Below are 18561 nucleotides of genomic sequence, written 5' to 3'. Positions count from 1 at the left end.
TGATTCTCCTCATATTAAATCCTAACTTTTTTTTTATTTTATTGAAATGAATTATTTTAATATCAGCCATACAATCCAGCTTTGTTTTTTTAAAATAGCTTAGCACCTATTTAAATTAAAGCTTTGTGCCACCCCATTGCTTGTGAATTGTGAGGAAAAAAAAACCCTTCGCCTTCAAAGAAAAGATAAACGACAATGCTTAAATTTGGATGTATGAAGAAACATTTGCGAGTGGATGTGATAAAAATGTTTGATAAATCTAATATTGCGATTCCAACTTATTGTAAACCTGTGACTAATTTAATTTTATGGAAAAAAAACTTAGAGAGGTAGTTTAAAATTTAATATTAATTGTAGTCGGAACAATTTATATTATGATATTGGTGGGGTGTGTCGATTTTCTGCTCCTGTTGTGGTTGTTACATCTCTTTGTGCTGAAGCAGAAGCTGTATTTATGGCCCTCTTCTTAGGCGTTAAATGTGATTGGTCTTACATTGAGATTGAAATGGATTCTATGGAACTTTGGAACTATTGTACTAAAGAAATAGTATCATTGATTTCTTATTATTTCTATGAAAAAAAATCTTTGCTTTCCTCAAGTTATTGCTGGTTCGTTGGATTTTTATTCATCGAGAAGGGAATCGGTGCGCTAACTGGGCAGCTAAAAGAGAAGGTGACTCAAGAATTCAATTTTTCTGTTAGGATTCCACTAGAGTTAGCTCATCTGATTAAGGGTGATTCTTCAAATATTCATTATATTCGTATTGATAATGATTTTTTCAGGTTTTTATCGTACGAATTGTAGGTGTTTTTCGGTTCTTTAGTTTTTTATTTTTTTTGCTTGAGTTGTTTGGGTGGTGGTGTCTTTTTTGGTCGCTGCCTCCTATTTTTTATTTTTGTTGAATAAAATTTCCTCCGGGATTAGTTTAAAAAAAAAGACATGGGAACAAAGGCTGAAGAGACAAGACAAAACTAAATTTATTATACCATTTTTTACATAAATACAGAACATTACAAGTCTATTTAGATAGCCAACACAGTGGCATGCTTGTAAAACTAACCGCGGGTAAATGCAGAGGGAGCCTAGCCTGGAAGATTATAACGAGGAGCACCATTCAAAACCAATTCATTTTTCCTCAACCCAAAAAAACATAGTTTCAAAACCAATTCATTTGCAATGAAGTTCCCCTTTCCCGTATTTCCTCTCTTTCTCTGTTTTCTTCTTCCTGCATGTTTCCTGGCATCCTTGTGCTGAAGTTTCACAAAGCAAGAAAATAACAACAATAAAGAGAGCAAAAAACGTCTTTGGCTCAAAAATGAAAAATAAAAATAAAAATTTAAGGCATTTTTTTCTAGCTTTCTTAAGAAAGAAAGTATTTGCTGCAAGGAAATAAGCAATAGAAAATGAAATTTGCATTACTTACTTTTTTTAAAGAATGGCAGCGAACAACACGATCCAGTGTTGCCCTCTTCAGTCCATCATCACCAAAGGGAAGCACAATTGCGCGACGTTGCCAGCCGACTCTCCGTTGTAACAGAGTGTTGTATATGTAAACAATGAGGTTAGGAGGCTGTGAAATATGTAAATTCCATTGTTTTATGTGCTGTACAAATCAGGGTGTGCTAGGCATGACTCATAATACCAGAATTTTCAGCGGCGCATGAAGCAACAGGGTGGCTCCGTAGAGATATAAATTCCAGAAATATGAGAAATCTTGTGCCAATCAGAGCCTACAAGCCTTTGATAGCGCTTCTTAAACTCTGGTTGACAACCGTAGACTGAGAGTGTTTCCAAGGAGGTAGGGAGGTGCTGTAATTCCTGGAGCAGAGGAACGTTCAGAATGAAAAGCCTTCGGAGAGAAGGAAGGTTAGAGAGGCAAGACGGCAAGCAATCCAGCTTCTCAAGATCATGCAGAGACAGCCTATACAAAGAGGAAGGAAGGTCTGGCAGATTTCGGAGTGGAATCATTCCTAAGTAGAGATGCTTGAGAGAAGAGTGCGACAAAGGCTGTAAGCACTGCAATGATTCGAGGGAGATAAGATATAAATTTTCTAGAGAGTTATGTAAGTAGAGATGATTGAGAGAAGAATACGACAAAGGCTGTAAGCACCGCAATGATTCGAGGGAGATAAGATATAAATTTTCTAGAGAGATGGGGATGGCCGGTAATAGCTTTAGCTGAGGAACCTCATGCACATATAGACACTTGAGTGAAGAGAGGCCTGACAAGATGGTAGGAAGGGACTGCAGGGATTTGAGCCTTTTAAATTTCAGCTCACGAAGGGAGGAGCTAACTTGAAGAAACCATTGTTCTGCCTCAACTGGAAATGAAACCAGCTCATTATTATCCTTAATTATCAGATTTTGAATGGAGGCAAGACTTCTCAATGGCACCATTTGCAACCAGGATATATTGCTTATAACGAGTTTATTGATTATGAGCTGATGATTCTCATTGGCCTGCACTTCTTGCAGTCCTCTTAGAGAGACGAGATTGCGGCAATCTACAATTGTCAACTTTCTAAGACTAGTAAAACTAACAGAGGGTAAATGCAGAGGTACCCTAGCCTGGAAGATTAGAACGAGGAGCAACAAACGCAGAGGAAAGGAATACAACAAAAAGTAAATATAATGTAGTAATAAAAGAAATACCACAATCAATTCATTTGCAATGAAGTTCCCCTTTCCCGTATTTGCTCTCTTTCTCTGTTGCTCTCTTTCTCTGTTTTCTTCTCTGTTTTCTTCTTCCTGCAGGTTTCCTGGCATCCTTGTGCTGAAGTTTCACAAAGCAAGAAATAATAATAAAGAGAACAAAAAAAGTCTTTGGCTCAAAAATGGAAAATAAAAATAAAAATTTAAAGCATTTTCTCTAACTTTCATGGGGAAGAAATTATTTGCTGCAAGGAAATAAGCAAAAGATAATGAAATTTGCATTACTTACTTATTTAAAGAATGGCAGCGAGCAACACAATCATGTGTTGCCCTCTTCTGTCCATCATCAAAGGGAAGCACAATTGAGCGAAGTTGCCAGCCGACTTGGCGTTGTAACAGAGTGTTGTATATGTAAACAATGAGGTTAGGAGGCTGTGAAATATGTAAATTCCATTGTTTTATGTGCTGTACAAATCAGGGTGTGTTAGGTATGACTCATAATACCAGAATTTTCAGCGGTGTATGAAGAAACAGGGTGGCTCCGTAGAAATATAAATTCCAGAAATATGAGAAATCTTGTGCCAATCAGAGCCTACAAGCCTTTGATAGCGCTTCTTAAACTCCGGTTGACAACGGAAGACTGAGAGTGTTTCCAAGGAGGTAGGGAGGTGCTGGAATTCCTGGAGCAGAGGAACGTTCAGAATGAAAAGCCTTCGGAGAGAAGGAAGGTTAGAGAGGCAAGACGGCAAGCAATCCAGCTTCTCAAGATTATACAGAAGCAGTTCATACAAAGAGGAAGGAAGTTCTGGTAGATTTCGGAGTGGAATCAAACTTAAGTAGAGATGCTTGAGAGAAGAGTACGACAAAGGCTGTAAGCACTGCAATGATTCGAGGGAGATAAGATATAAATTTTCTAGAGAGATGGGGATGGCCGGTAATAGCTTGAGCTGAGGAACCTCATGCACATATAGACTCTTGAGTGAAGAGAGGCTTGACAAGATGGTAGGAAGGGACTGCAGGGACTTGAGCCTTTTAAATTTCAGCTCGCGAAGGGAGGAGCTAACTTGAAGAAACCATTGTTCTGCCTCAACTGGAAATGAAACCAGCTCATTATTATCCTTAATTTTCAGATTTTGAAGGGAGGCGAGACTTCTCAACGGCACCATTTGCAACCAGGATAGATTGCTTATAACGAGTTTTTTGAGTATGAGCTGATGATTCTCATTGGCCTCCACTTCTTGCAGTCCTCTTAGAGAGATGAGATTGCGGCAATCCACAATTGTCAACTTTCTAAGTGCTGCAAGTCTCGCTGTTTCTTCAGCCAGTGGAAGAGATCTAATGTTGGGGCAGCGAAAGACTTTTAATTTTTCAAGGGGAATGGATTTTGAAGTGCTGCAACTGTTGCCAGTGCCACGTTGCCAGTTCAGAGCTTTCCACCCAATGTTATCTATCTTCAATATCTTGAGCATAGGAGGCAAAGAGGGCAACTCTTGCAAATTTGGGCAATCTTTTAGATACAATTCAGTCAAGCAAGGAAACAGACAATCATATATTGTTGCTGCAGCATCAAACCAAACCTCCATTGCTTCCAATTTCTCAATACGTAGCACACCTAATGATGGAAAGACACAATCCTCATCATTCCCATAGAATTTAGTACCGAATCGTTTTATTTTTGGCATGTTATGAAGATACAGAAACTTGAGGAAGGGAAGCTGCCCAAAAGGTGGAAGAGTTTCCCACTCCAAACACTCACCCAGTTGGATGCGCTCTAGATTGGAGATCAAATGGGCCTTGTTCATCCATATTGCAGACCTGGCACCCATGTATGCATTTATACTCAAATTCTTTAGGGTGTTATGGGGTTGAAGGTTGTCCAGTACCTTCTCATCTAAGTTGGGATCAAAAACTTTACGCTCTATACCAAAGTGAGGAGCATCACCCCATTCCAAGCACAAATCCGTAAGGTTTTTTTTATCACATAATTTAGCACTGCAAGCCTCTTTTGGTTCCTTCACATTTTCCACGTGTTTGATTCTTAATTGATGAAGTTTATTCATATACTCCAGCTCCCCAATTCTATAACCTTCCTCTTTCTTAACATAAAATCCATCGAGTTCTTCAAGTGAGTTTAACTTACCAATCCCATACAACCCAGGGAAGTGATCCCAGGGTAATTGCAGATAATGAAGATTAAAAAGGTTGTTCATATCCCTTGGTAAGAAATCATGAGAAAGAATAATTCTTGGAAAAAAATCACAGACTATGAATTGCAATTGATAAAGACTACTTAAAGATCTTGGCAGCCCAGGAGATTACATTCAAGCCTTAAGTATCGAAGGTGTATCAAATATTTAATTGCCTCGGGCATCATTTTCAAGTATCACTTTCAAGACTCCAGCATCTATATATAACAAACGTATGCTTCTTGATGCTTTGAAGATTTCACCGAGTATACACAAAAAATCTTGATCATCTACTAAGTAAGTCAAATGAAGTGAACGTAATTTTCTAAATTTTGTCACCATTCTAAGCACATCTAAATTTTTAGTTTCAACAGATAAGTGTCGAATACTCTCAGGAAGAATTGTAGAAAGTAACTTTTCATCACCCATAACTCTAAAACACTCCTGTGCAGAAATAGATTGTGCCAATTCATGTAATAAATCATGCATGGTATAATATTGGCCAAATTTAGTCTGAAAAAAAGATTTTTGTAGCAAAACCTCGAAATACTTTCTTCCAATATCCTCCATACTTTCTCCTCCTCGAACATTAGATGTATGAATGAAACTCAAAGCAATCCACATTCGGACTAAATCATCTTTATCAAAAAAATGATCTGCTGCAAATATGCCACAAAATGAGAAACAATTTTGTAGAGGCTTTGGTAGAAACATATAGCTCAATCTTCAGATTGGAAATATATCATTTCTGCCCATTTCTCCATTTCCAATATCACTATTTAAAACTTTCATCCAATGCCTTTCATTCAAGTTAGAATTCAAAACACCACCCATGACCTTTGCTGCTAACGGAGATCCATGAACCTTTTTTACAATCTCAACTGCTATGGATCTTAATTTAGGATGATGAACATCAGGATTCTCTACATTAGCAAAAGCATGATTGTTGAGGAGATGTAAACAGGCATCCTCCTCCAAGCCCTCCAATCTAAATGTTTCCTTCTTCTTATTAATCACCTTTGCAATCATCAATGCAACAGAATCCATCCGAGTTGTTGTCAAAATCTTACTTCCCAAACTTCCATAAGTCAGAGGAGCGAGCACATTCTCCCATTTGCTTTTATCCTGCTCCTCTGACTCCTCCCAAATGTCATCCAGCACAAGTAAGAACTTCTTGGCAATCACCTCAGATTTAAGACTTCTTTGAAGTGACTCCTCCCAAATGTCATCAAGCACAAGTAAGAACTTCTTGGCAATCACCTCAGATTTAAGACTTCTTTGAAGTGCCTCAAGTGACTCCAAATCAGGCTTCTTCATTTTAAGACATTCCAGCATATCTCTAATAACTTTTTTCACATCAAAGTTATTGGAAACGCAAACCCACATTTTAAGATTAAATTCCCTTGTGATTTCATCTTCATAGACATGTTGCAAGAGAGTTGTCTTCCCCATACCACCATGACCCACTATAGAGAGAAGAGAAATGTTGCTCCCGTACGAAGTAGTGCTAGTACTAAGAGTCTCATTTTCATTTGATGGCTTCCTCAACCACTGCATAACAAATTCCTTTTCTTTAACTCGACCAATAAGATCATTTTTAGGCAAGGATCCCGTTTCACGTGTTTTGTACAAATCAATCAACTGCTCCTGTTGCTCCTGCTTTGTGCTTTCTAAAAGATGAAGAAAATTGCCAACATCAGCTGATACTCTATCAAGCTTCTTCACAACCTCCTCCAGTTTTTTCAATAAGGGATCAATTTGGAGAGCACGTTTACCAATTTTAACAATTCCTTTCTTCATGGAGCTCATGGCAGAACGCAGCTTTGTTTGCTCCTTGTTTTCGTTCAGCTGATTTTCATGCTTCATGTACTCAAACTCATCGAGCACATCATCTGCTTCATCTATGGCATCCCGTAGCTGCCACAGCCATTTGTTCAAATCCGAGTTTTTGTCTGTGATCTGTGCTTGGCTGGAAGCAAGGACCACGGCTTGGATCTTGGGGTAGTTCTCTCGCAACCTTTCCAGCTCCTCCTTCATGCCTGTCTGCCATCTGGCTTGACGTTTCAAGTACTCAAAGCCAGTGCTGATGAGCTTCTCCATGATTGGACCACCAAACCATTCTTCCATGGAACCGATCAAGGCAGAGCAGAACTGAACAAGAGAAAAAGAGTAAAATTCCCCCCACAAGTTTAAGGCGTGTTAGATATGCGTAATTATAATTGGGAGATTTTTACATAGCATAAATTCCTATATTTTGTGTGCGATGTATGTAAATCCCCATTGAAGTGTTGAAATCACCCGAACAACTAACCTTCCAATGCGATTTGCGAAATCCAGAGACTTAAAGAGTAGTCAGATCTACAGAAATTTCACTCAGCCTTCCTCGTAGAGCTCCAGTCGGCGCCGATCGAGTTTCCGCCGGACATCCGTCGGCCGTCGGTTTCCAGCAAGTACCCTTCGTCTTCCGAACTATGCTCCGAGTTCGTCACCGCTTTCGTGGTCTCCTCGTCGAGGCAGCACTGGGTGTAAACGAGCCGAACAGGAGCGAGCCAACCTCAGCTCGTGTCTGGCTCGTTTATATTTCAAGCTCAAAAAGTGTGTTTATGTGCGGCTCGTTTATTGAAACATCATTTGAATCTAGTTTAATAATTTTTATTATATTTTCTTAATCAATATTTTAATTGGTTATAAATATTTGTAGCCTTGTAGTTAATTAGACTTTTTTAAAATACTGCTTAATATATATATAAATATAAACTTGATGAGTAGTATATAGAGCCAAAACGAGCCGAACACGAACGAGCACATCTTAGTTCGTGTTCGGCTTGTTAACTTATCGAATGAAATTAACGAGCCGAACACGAGCTTCTTAACTAGCCGAACACGAACTGTTCGCGAACAACTAGCTGTTTTGACTGCCCTAGGCAGCAGATGAAAAACAGGCTTTCGCCATGATCATGCTTTTAGACAAAGTCTACCAGAATATTGTAATATTATCTATTGAGTCCCACTCTTTGCGGACTAAGCCTACAATTATGGGTGTAAACGTGGTGAATCCTAGCGTGCTTGAGTTCACCTCATATTTGGATCCTTAAAAAATATAATTGTTCGTGTTTATTTTGTTTATATTCAGACACAAAAAATTAATCTTATTTGGCACATTTATTTAGTGAACGATTCAAACATGAGCTACTTAAAGAGCAGAAAACGAGTTGTTCTCGAACAACGAACCTTTTAGACAACTCTACCTACAACAATTTTTTATATTATCATACACATATTTTTATACGGATAAATTATTCCATATCGAAGCATGTGCTGTCCGATTCCGACCGTCGATCACAGCAAAATTGTATTCTAGTGGGCCCCATTTAAAATAAAAAAAAATAAAAAAAATTTATTCGACGGCCGAGATCGAACAGCGCATGCATTTCTGTACATAATAATATGTGTATGATAATATAAAAAATTTTATCATAAAAATTTATTCGATGCAGAAATGCATGCGCTGTTCGTATGAAATAATTTTTCTTTTTGTACGTGTAGCTTATATGAATATAGACTCTGTACATAATAATTTTTCTTGTTGAAGGGATCATTCAATGCCATGACTCAATTTTACATGGATTTCTTTATATGTTTATGTTTTTAATATTATAAAAAATGAGGTTTTAAATTGTACAAATTTTCAAGGGATCCTTATTATTGGAGAAACAAAAATTATTGATTTTTTTTTTTTTTGCATTAAGTAGTTAATGCTTTATAATTTGATTAAGTAAATTATTTTAATAACCTAAATTTTATATATAATATTTTAGTCCTTTTTTTATCCTCCTAAACTCAATCATGATGTTTTAAGTGATTTTTTTTTTGTGATTAAAAATATTATATTTAAAATTTAATCAGTTAAAATTATATATTTGATATTTTGATATTTGGTATGTAAAAAACTTTTTTGGTTTAATAATAGTCTCTCCAAGAAATTTAATTTATTTTTCATTAAATTATAGCTTTACCTTTTTTGGGTAGGAAGCGAAAGGGAATTTACAAAATAATCGCATTTTTAATTTCATGTACAATGAATGTGGCGTGCGAAAACATTGCGGAAACGAGGAAATTCACACAGCAAAAATCAAACACAATAGATTTATGTGATTTGTTGTTGAATTGATTCGCCTATATCCACGAAAAGAAAGAATCCATACGAACATAAGTTCCTTACGAATGCCAATTTTTTCGAGCTTTCTTCTCCTTGAGAATCTCCATGCCAAGAATTTTTTGAGCTTCACCCAACTTTTTCATTTTTAAATATTTAAAAAATTGGTTGTTCATCCTATCAACTTCAATTTGATTGACATATGTAATTCACATTTTATCATCATACAAAAGCAAGTAAATGAACTCATCATTGGCCAACTTCTATACTAGCTCTTCGTGTACTCTTGTCCCCTCATGAATTGATTAATTTTTATACACCATTGTTATGGTGATTGCTTCAACCCATACAAAAACTTGTTCAGTTTGCAAACTAACTATTTTGATGCTCCATATCTAGGTGGTTGCAATATGTAGGTCTCCTCTTATAATTACATGTGTAGAAATGTAGTCTTCATATTGGAAAAAATTTTGCGTGCAGACGAGATAGATGCGGATTAGGTGCAGATTTGTAGTATTGTAGTGGTATTATTTTCCAATATCACCACAATACCACATGACTACCCCCAATCCACAACTACGGTTTACGTACGCAATATTTCCTCCACATTGAGCTGTTTAGCTGTTTTGACTGCCCTAGGCAGCAGATGAAAAACAGGCTTTCGCCATGATCATGCTTTTAGACAAAGTCTACCAGAATATTGTAATATTATCTATTGAGTCCCACTCTTTGCGGACTAAGCCTACAATTATGGGTGTAAACGTGGTGAATCCTAGCGTGCTTGAGTTCACCTCATATTTGGATCCTTAAAAAATATAATTGTTCGTGTTTATTTTGTTTATATTCAGACACAAAAAATTATTCTTATTTGGCTCATTTATTTAGTGAACGATTCAAATATGAGCTACTTAAAGAGCAGAAAACGAGCTGTTCTCGAACAACGAACCTTTTAGACAACTCTACCTACAACAATTTTTTATATTATCATACACATATTATTATACGGATAAATTATTTTATATCGATGCATGCGCTGTCCGATCCTGACTGTCGATCGCAGCAAAACTGTATTCTAGTAGGCCCCATTTAAAATAAAAAAAAACAAAAAATTTTTATTTGACGGCCGAGATCGAACAACGCTGCATGCGCTGTTCGTATGGAATAATTTTTCTTTTTGTACGTGTAGCTTATATGAATATAGACTCCTTACATAATAATTTTTCTTGTTGAAGGGATCATTCAATGCCATGGCTCAATTTTACATGTATTTCTTTATATGTTTATGTTTTTAATATTATAAAAAATGATGTTTTAAATTGTACAAATTTTCAAGGGAGTGTAATATTTATCCTTATTTTTGGAGAAACAAAAATTATTGATTTTTTTTTTTTGCATTAAGTAGTTAATGCTTTATAATTTGATTAAGTAAATTATTTTAATAACCTAAATTTTATATATAATATTTTAGTCCTTTTTTTATCCTCCTAAACTCAATCATGATGTTTTAAGTGATTTTTTTTTTGTGATTAAAAATATTATATTTAAAATTTAATCAGTTAAAATTATATATTTGATATTTTGATATTTGGTATGTAAAAAACTTTTTTGGTTTAATAATAGTCTCTCCAAGAAATTTAATTTATTTTTCATTAAATTATAGCTTTACCTTTTACCTTTTTTTGGGTAGGAAACGAAAGGGAATTTACAAAATAATCGCATTTTTAACTTCATGTACAATGAATGCGGCGTTTTCTTTATGCGAAAATATTGCGGAAACGAGGAAATTCACACAACAAAAATCAAACACAATAGATTTATGTGGTTTGTTGTTGAATTGATTCGCCTATATCCACGAAAAGAAAGAATCCATACGAACATAAGTTCCTTACGAATGCCAATTTTTTCGAGCTTTCTTCTCCTTGAGAATCTCCATGCCAAGAATTTTTTGAGCTTCACCCAACTTTTTCATTTTTAAATATTTGAAAAATTGGTTGTTCATCCTATCAACCTCAATTTGATTGACATATGTAATTCACATCTTATCATCATACAAAAGCAAGTAAATGAACTCGTCATTGGCCAACTTCTTGAAATATGCACAATAACTATACTAGCTCCTCGTGTACTCTTGTCCCCTCATGAATTGATCAATTTTTATACACCATTGTTATGGTGATTGCTTCAACCCATACAAAAACTTGTTCAGTTTGCAAACTAACTATTTTGATGCTCCATATCTAGGTGGTTGCAATATGTAGGTCTCCTCTTATAATTACATGTGTAGAAATGTAGTCTTCATATTGGAAAAAATTTTGCGTGCAGACGAGATAGATGCGGATTAGGTGCAGATTGGTGGTATTGTAGTGGTATTATTTTGCAATATCACCACAATACCACATGAATACCCCCAATCCACAACTACGATTTACGTACGCAATATTTCCTCCACATTGAGCTGTTTCAAGATCAGACTGTAATGTGCTACAAGTGCTGAGAGAGCATGAATTGAGGGATGCTTGAATACTGGAGAGAACACCTCCTCATAATCGATCCCTTCTCGTTGTGTAAATCCTTCTGTCATAAATCTTGTCTTATATCACATCACGTTGTCGAACGCACGAAGTATTACAGTTCACATCGTCATACGCAAGTCTAATTAATCGAACATAATATTTTCTCCACAACTAAAGGTTCACTTCAGGCTTAACATGTATCTGGCAAGTTTGAAGACAAGTAATGATGATTTATAGGTAGAGGAAAGGTTAGCAAAATGTTTTATAATTAGTTCGAAATACGGTATCGTTTAATTTGGTTTTTGTTATTCTAGTTCAACAATTTGTATTTTTATGAATGTGGGTGTAATGTTAAACTTATTAGTGGTAATGAATTTTAGGGGTGTTTTAGATTATAAATGTGTCAATTCAACATTATGTGGCATGTTATTAGGATTTTATATCAGAATATATCGTGTAATTATTAAATTTATTTTCAAATAAAAAAAATATAATTTTGTATAGATTTTCAAAATATTATATTCATTCATAAATCTTAATCCAATAATTTTGATAATATTTTGATTAAAAATTTATTTGAAAATTTTCACCCAAAATTCTCTCTCTCTCTCTCTCTCTCTCTCTCTCTCTCTCTCTCTCTCTCTCTCTCTCTCTCTCTCTCTCTCTCTCTCTCTCTCTCTCTCTCTCTCTCTCTCTCTCTCTCTCTCTCTCTCTCTCTCTCTCTCTCTCTCTCTCATCCCATCGAGAGAGAAGAGTCTCTCCTCGTCGCAAGCCGAAGCATCCCTCCTCGTCGCAGACAGAAGCTTCCCTCCTCGTCGTAGGCCGAAGTCTTGCTCGTCGCAGGCTGAAACTTCCTCTTCGTTCGCGACTTTTATAGTGACCACGGATACAATCGCGATTAGACCCGGCTCCGCCAACTTCCCATTCCTCCTGCGAGCTCTCTCCGGCGACGCTTCGCCCAGGTACGCCTCCTCCCCACCTCTTCTTCTCCCACTTCTTCTTCTCCTTCACGCATGTCAAGGAAAGAAAGGGAGATTTCGGGTAGGAGCAGGGATTTACATACATACAACTTCATTCTTTTCATTTTACAGCAAAAGAAAAAACAAAGAAGTTTTTCAAATATATCAAATAAAATTGTTTAATTAAAATTTCCTTACTAGATAGAAATTAATGTGAATATTTTTAAATTTAAGATGCTCTTAATTTAATTTAATATAAGTTAATTATACTAAATTTAATTGATTACCATTTAATGATTAGATAAATAGTAAATTTATTAAGAAATAATACAAATTATATTAAATTAAATGAAATTAAACAGATTATCCAGAATATGGGCAGAATGATTATTTATCTAGAATCAGCTGTTCTCTAAACTCACAAATCAAACAGACAGACAGCTTATCTGGATCAGCTACTTATCACCAGATTATCATGATAAGTTGAATAAGATGCAGCTGCCTCAAACAAACCCTTAATTTAATATAACTTTGGGCAGCGAATGCGTATGACCGTCTAATTTAATTTAATTTAATTTCTTTAGATTTGTTTGAACTTATTTTTCTAATGTTGACCATGATCTTTAGGCAGGAAGGAAAAAAGAAGGGGAGTTTTCTTTTTTAAATCATGACTTGTAATATTGGTCATGTATTTTTTTTAAGAAAGTTAATTAACTTTTTACCTTTGTATTTCATCCATATGCCTATTTCTTTTATATAAGTGAAGTATACCACACAATTCTTATGCATTTACATCTATCACACTTACAAATTTGATATTTATATTTATAACAGTTGGTATTAGAAAGCTATATACGAAAAAGTGAATTTTACTTTTGAGAGTTAGTGAAAGTGATATTTCATAGGGTCGAGTGTTATGTAATCTTGATTTATCGGTGAATTACATAAATCAACTCGGCCCACTGAGTTGTGTCAATCCTCTTTTATTCATAAAATGATTCCTCTTTTATTCATAAAATGATTCCTCTATTTATAGAGGAGAGGTTACATAATGTCGATATTACTTTTTTTACCCATATTTTAATGGGGTATGCACTATAATTTTTTTGGTATTTTATGTGTATTAGCATACACCTAGCTCAGTCTGCTAAGCTTAATTGGCTTTTGGTGACAAGATCAACTCGGCCCACTGAGCTTAGTCGATATTGGTTGGTCAATTGATATGGCTCGGCAGTCTATCCCTGACTCCTGATGAGGAGCTCCGGGCATCCTTCAGATGGTTGGAGATACTAGAGAACCAAATCTTCCTTTGGATCGGCTCTCTTATAGTAGTTTGCTCGATTACTCTTTTGTCTTATTTCTTGCTGAGTGGCTTGTTCTTATATCATCTGGTCACCTTTGGCATGTCTCATAGTTTGATCGGCTTTGGCCTTATGGGCTTGGATCAGACAGCTTTATTTGATCAGGCAAATAGATCTCATAATCTTCTGTCAGTGGGCCCTCCTTCGTCGTACTCTTCCTTTCTTTACAACCAATTTGAATGATTCTATAATGTCGAGGTAGGTTATAAGACTTTATCGACCCTTGAATAGTCGGAATAAATGTTACATAAGTTGTGTTTATCAATGTGACTTTTGCCAAGTGAGTGACAAAATACATAGGGCAGGTAACATCAATTTTGGTATTCATTTTTTTATGCAACACTTACGAGACATCCTCTCTGAGTAATACAGGACCTTATTGAGATCATATGTGGTCTACCACAACTCAAGGAACCCATAGGACCTTCAAGTGAACACTACAAGCACAGTAAGTTGGGGTTTGTACCACCATAGTCATACTCATTGGCGATCATCGACGAGTTGGCATCATTTTTTTATGTCCCCCACGTTGACGTTCATTCCTGCGTCATGGGGTTGTCTTGTTGGTACGAATATTCCGATACTGTAGGTCATCGGCAAAATCACCTCGCATGTGTTCGTACCTTGAGCATAAGGCTCGGACAGATGGATTTGATGATTTGAACAATTTTACTCAGTGACACACATATGGAGAATATTCTAGAGAGTTAAGATGCAATTACGACATCTACGAAGAACTGAGGATCATGTCTTGCTTATATCGAGTCCTCTAGAGTTCCCATGAGTCATAAAGGCACTTCGACAGAGTTCCGGATGTTAAAAGGGCTTAAGGTCTGGCATGACCATGCCCATAACAGGTGAGGACATGCCTAGCTCTTCGCATGATCACACCCAAAATGGACATAGCCGCACCAAAAGCCGCGTGGATTTTGACAACTCCCACACTCGGTGTGACCACGCTGGCCAGATAGAGAGTTGGCATAATTACACCACTTTGGAGCATGACCGCATCCAATCCTTGCTCACTGGCGACAACCTCCACCCTTGGTGTAACCACACCCAAGGTTGGCGTGAGTGACCATGTTAGCCAGACAGAGCGCCCGATGTAATTAAGTCAGGTCTCTAATGTGATCACGTCGACCCCTCATCTGTGATGCTTGCTAGAGTGGCGTGACCACCCTTGAGTTTAATGGGGCCATGCCGGTTAAACAGTGGTCTGGCGGCGGCGACGGCTAGATAGCAGTGGTCTTGCGATGGTGAAGGCGGTGGTCGGGTGGCGGTGGTCCATTAGTGACGATAGTACAAGCCAATAAACGATGGTCTGGTTGCGGTAGTAGTCATACGATGTTGACCAGACAGTAGTGGTTTGGCGGTGGGGGTGGCCAGAAAATGGTGGTCTGACAAGTACAACATTGGTCCGACAGGGGCAACGATAATGATGACCAGAAAACGGTGGCCCACTTAAGGGTGTAAACAAGCCAAACACGAGCGAGCCTGGGCTGAGCTCGTGTCCTGCTCATTAAAAAATAAAACTGTTTGTGTTCGACTCGTTTATATTTCGAACACCAAAAATTTGTTCTTATTGGGCTAGTCTGTTTAGCGAGTCGAACACGAATTGTTCGCGAACAAAAAATCATTTTAATAACCCTAGTCATGCATGCAGTTCTTAAGGGTGTAAATGAGTCGAGTTTGAGCGAGTTTAGACTCTACTTGTTAAACAATATCATTGTTCGTGTTCGACTCGTTTGTATATCGAGCTCAAAAAATTTGTTTGTGCTTGGTTTGATTGCTTATTGAGCCGAACACGAGCTATTCACGAAAAATGAACTATTTTGACAACCCTAGTCACACAACCATAGAATGTTAAGAGTAAGGCGAGAATTAAATCTCTTTATTTATATTAAAATATTAATTTAAATAGAATTTAATATTATTTTATTCTATTTTTAATTAGTAATTTTAATTGATTATAAATTTTTGTAGCGTTGTAGTCAATTAAATTATTTAAAAATAATACACATTACCAAAACACGAACGAACAAATTTTATCTTTGTTCGGCTCGTTTATATCTCGAGGTCAAAAAATTGTTGTGTTCGGCTCTTTTGTTTAGCGATTGAATTAAACACAAGCTCCATAACGAGTTCAACACGAGCTGTTCGCGAACAGCGATCCGTTTTGACAGCCCTAGGTATAGTGACAAGGATTGTGATGGTTCGACGGTGTTGGCAAGGCAGGGACTGTGGCGGCCAAATGACGCTGGTTTAGTGATTACAACAGTGGTGGCCGAGCAATAAAGGTTGGTCAACGATGGTGGTGACGACTTTAGTCGCTATGCATGGTGGTCTAGTGGTGATGGTGGTCAGATGACGATGGTACAATTGCAACGACGGTGGTAGTTGCGCAACAGTGGTCTTGGCGGCGGCGGCGACGACAACGTTGGCGGCCGTGCAACAATGGTCCAATAATAACGACGACCAGGCTTTGGATCTTGGGAATCCTCAAGAACTTGGAGCTCCTTTAGCTTCTCCTCGAGGGCTACATAGACCTTCATGAGTGGTCTTGGCGGCGGCGGCGACGACAACGTTGGCGGCCGTGCAACAATGGTCCAATAATAACGACGACCAGGCTTTGGATCTTGGGAATCCTCAAGAACTTGGAGCTCCTTTAGCTTCTCCTCGAGGTCTAAATAGACCTTCATGAAGAGAGTGATGATTTATAGATTTTAAGAATGAAATCATTCATAAATATTGTATCAATCTAAACGACTTCATCGGATGACTCAGGGTAATTCTCTGATCAGATGTAGTTTTATGAGTATTTGAATGTTTTAATGATGTCAAATTTAGGTGATCTTAGGCTCGTTGGATTTGTCTCGTTGAGACGCTTAAATCGACTACAAATTTGTCTGGTTTGGAGATTTTTTGGCCTTTTAAAGTATGTTTCAATGCTTTTTTTTTACTCTTTAAGTACATGATCTGGGCTGTATAACCTGAATACAATGAAAAATGTGCAATGGTCGCTCCACCAGCACCTGCGTGTAGTGTCAAATAAGCAAGAGTTATCACATAACAGACGAATGCTGGTAAAGAAATTAGTCCATGAAACTAATGTAACTAATATTATGATAAAATCTTGGAATACAAGTACTCGCAATGGTAAATTACTGGAATTAGTTGATATTATGCTTCATTGAAAGATTAATATCTTATGTATTCAAGAAACTAAATGGGTTGGAGAAAATGTTAACAAGATTGATAATTTATGTTTTAAACATTGGTATTCCGGTCAGAGTCATACTAGAAATGATGTAAGTATAATTATATATAAGAGTTTGGAAGATAATGTTGTAAAAATTATTAGAGTTGGGGATAAAATTATGGCCCTTAAGATTATTACTGATACTGAGATTTTTAATATTATAAGTGTTTATGCTTCTCAAGTAGGTTTAGATAAATTTTGGAATGACTTAGAAGACTTAATACAAATGATACCTCTTGAGGAAAGAATTTTTATTAGAGGCGATTTAAATGGACATGTCGATAGAGTGGTAGAAGATTTCAGAAATATTCATGATGGCTACGGCTTTAGAGTGACTAATGAAGAAGGTAAAGTCATTTTAGACTTTCCTTTTGTGTATGATTTTGTCATTACTAATACATTATTTAAGAAAATGGATGAGCATCTTATTACTTATAAGAATGAATCTAACAAAACACAAATTGATTATTTTCTTATGAGAATAAGAGGTCGTCGAGATTGCAAAGATTGTAAGGTCATTCTAAGTGAGGATTTAAATACCCAACATCGATTATTAATTCTAAATTTTAAGATAAAGAGTTGTAAAAAAAAGAATAGTATGACTTTTCATCGTAGAATTAGATGAGGAACTTAAAAGACACAAATAAAATTATTTTTATGAGTAACATTCAAGATTTCAAAATTTGGGATGTTCATGAAGATGCAAACGCTATGTGGGATATAGTTACAAACACTATTAAACAAGTAGCAAAAGATGTACTTGGAGAATCAAAAGAAAAATTTTCTATTAATAAAAATAGTTGGTAGAATAATAGTGTGCAAAAAAAGATAAAATGTAAGAAGTTATGTTATAAAAAATTGGTTTAAATGTAAAAACTTAGATAACAGGGAGAAATATCAAACAATCTGTAGGGAGTCTAAAAGAACAATCTGTGACGCTAAAAATTTTATTCTTAGGAATCCTTAGTAATCTTTATAATAGATTAGGTACTAAGGAGGATGAAAAATATATGTATAAACTAGCCAAACAAAGAGAAAAAAAAAAGTAAAGATTTAACTCAAGTAAAGTGTATTAAAGATGACGATCAAAATGTGCTTTTCTTATAAAAAGATATTCAACATAGGTGAGTAAGTTATTTTGATAAACTTTTTAATGAAGTTTATGAAAATACGATCGACCTTAGAGATTTTAATATCGTTAATAATAATAAACTGTTTTTTTTTTACCGCCGCATTAGTAAAAAAGAAGTTGAGACTTTAAAGAAAAATAGTGGTGGAAAGTCTATAGGACTTGATGATATCCCAATTAAAGTGTGAAAAAATTTAGGAGATTTGGGAGTTTCTTGGTTTACTAAACTCTTTAATATTATTTTAAAAACTAAAAAGATGTCTGAGGAGTAGAGGAAGAGTATTTTGGTCCCCATTTTTAAGAACAAAGGGGATGCACAAGAGTGTGCAAATTATAGAGAAATTA

At 36.2% G+C, this 18561-nt stretch overlaps 3 protein-coding genes across 3 annotated transcripts in view; all 3 read right to left on the bottom strand.

Moving 5' to 3' along the window:
* LOC110027111 (probable nucleoredoxin 1) overlaps positions 1 to 18561 on the bottom strand; it is a 66553-nt gene that overhangs the window by 19655 nt on the left and 28337 nt on the right. The window lies entirely within an intron of this gene.
* LOC110027110 (disease resistance protein RGA2-like) overlaps positions 2733 to 18561 on the bottom strand; it is a 23585-nt gene continuing 7756 nt past the window's right edge. The window contains exon 3 of the transcript XR_002294303.1: positions 2733 to 2774. The gene's annotated coding sequence lies outside the window, so the exon portion shown is untranslated. The remainder of the gene's footprint in view (positions 2775 to 18561) is intronic.
* On the bottom strand, positions 5493 to 7367 carry LOC110027112 (putative disease resistance protein RGA1). Its single transcript, XM_020728407.1, has 3 exons — positions 7151 to 7367; positions 6127 to 6990; positions 5493 to 6051 (listed from the first exon to the last, which is right to left on the bottom strand). The coding sequence occupies exons 2-3, from the start codon at positions 6964 to 6966 to the stop codon at positions 5566 to 5568; spliced, it is 1326 nt and encodes a 441-aa protein (XP_020584066.1). The 5' UTR covers positions 6967 to 6990; positions 7151 to 7367; the 3' UTR covers positions 5493 to 5565.

The sequence above is a fragment of the Phalaenopsis equestris genome, unplaced genomic scaffold (assembly GCF_001263595.1).
Source record: "Phalaenopsis equestris unplaced genomic scaffold, ASM126359v1 Scaffold000414, whole genome shotgun sequence".
Lineage (NCBI taxonomy): Eukaryota > Viridiplantae > Streptophyta > Magnoliopsida > Asparagales > Orchidaceae > Phalaenopsis > Phalaenopsis equestris.
This window is presented reverse-complemented; position numbering and strand designations above follow the sequence as displayed.

Coding starts and splice junctions, on each gene's coding strand:
- LOC110027112 (XM_020728407.1), bottom strand. CDS start 6,966: ATGGAAGAATGGTTTGGTGGTCCAATCATGGAGAAGCTCATCAGCACT. Junction 6,052..6,126: donor CTGATTTGGAGTCACTTGAG/GCACTTCAAAGA, acceptor ATTTGGGAGGAG/TCACTTCAAAGAAGTCTTAA.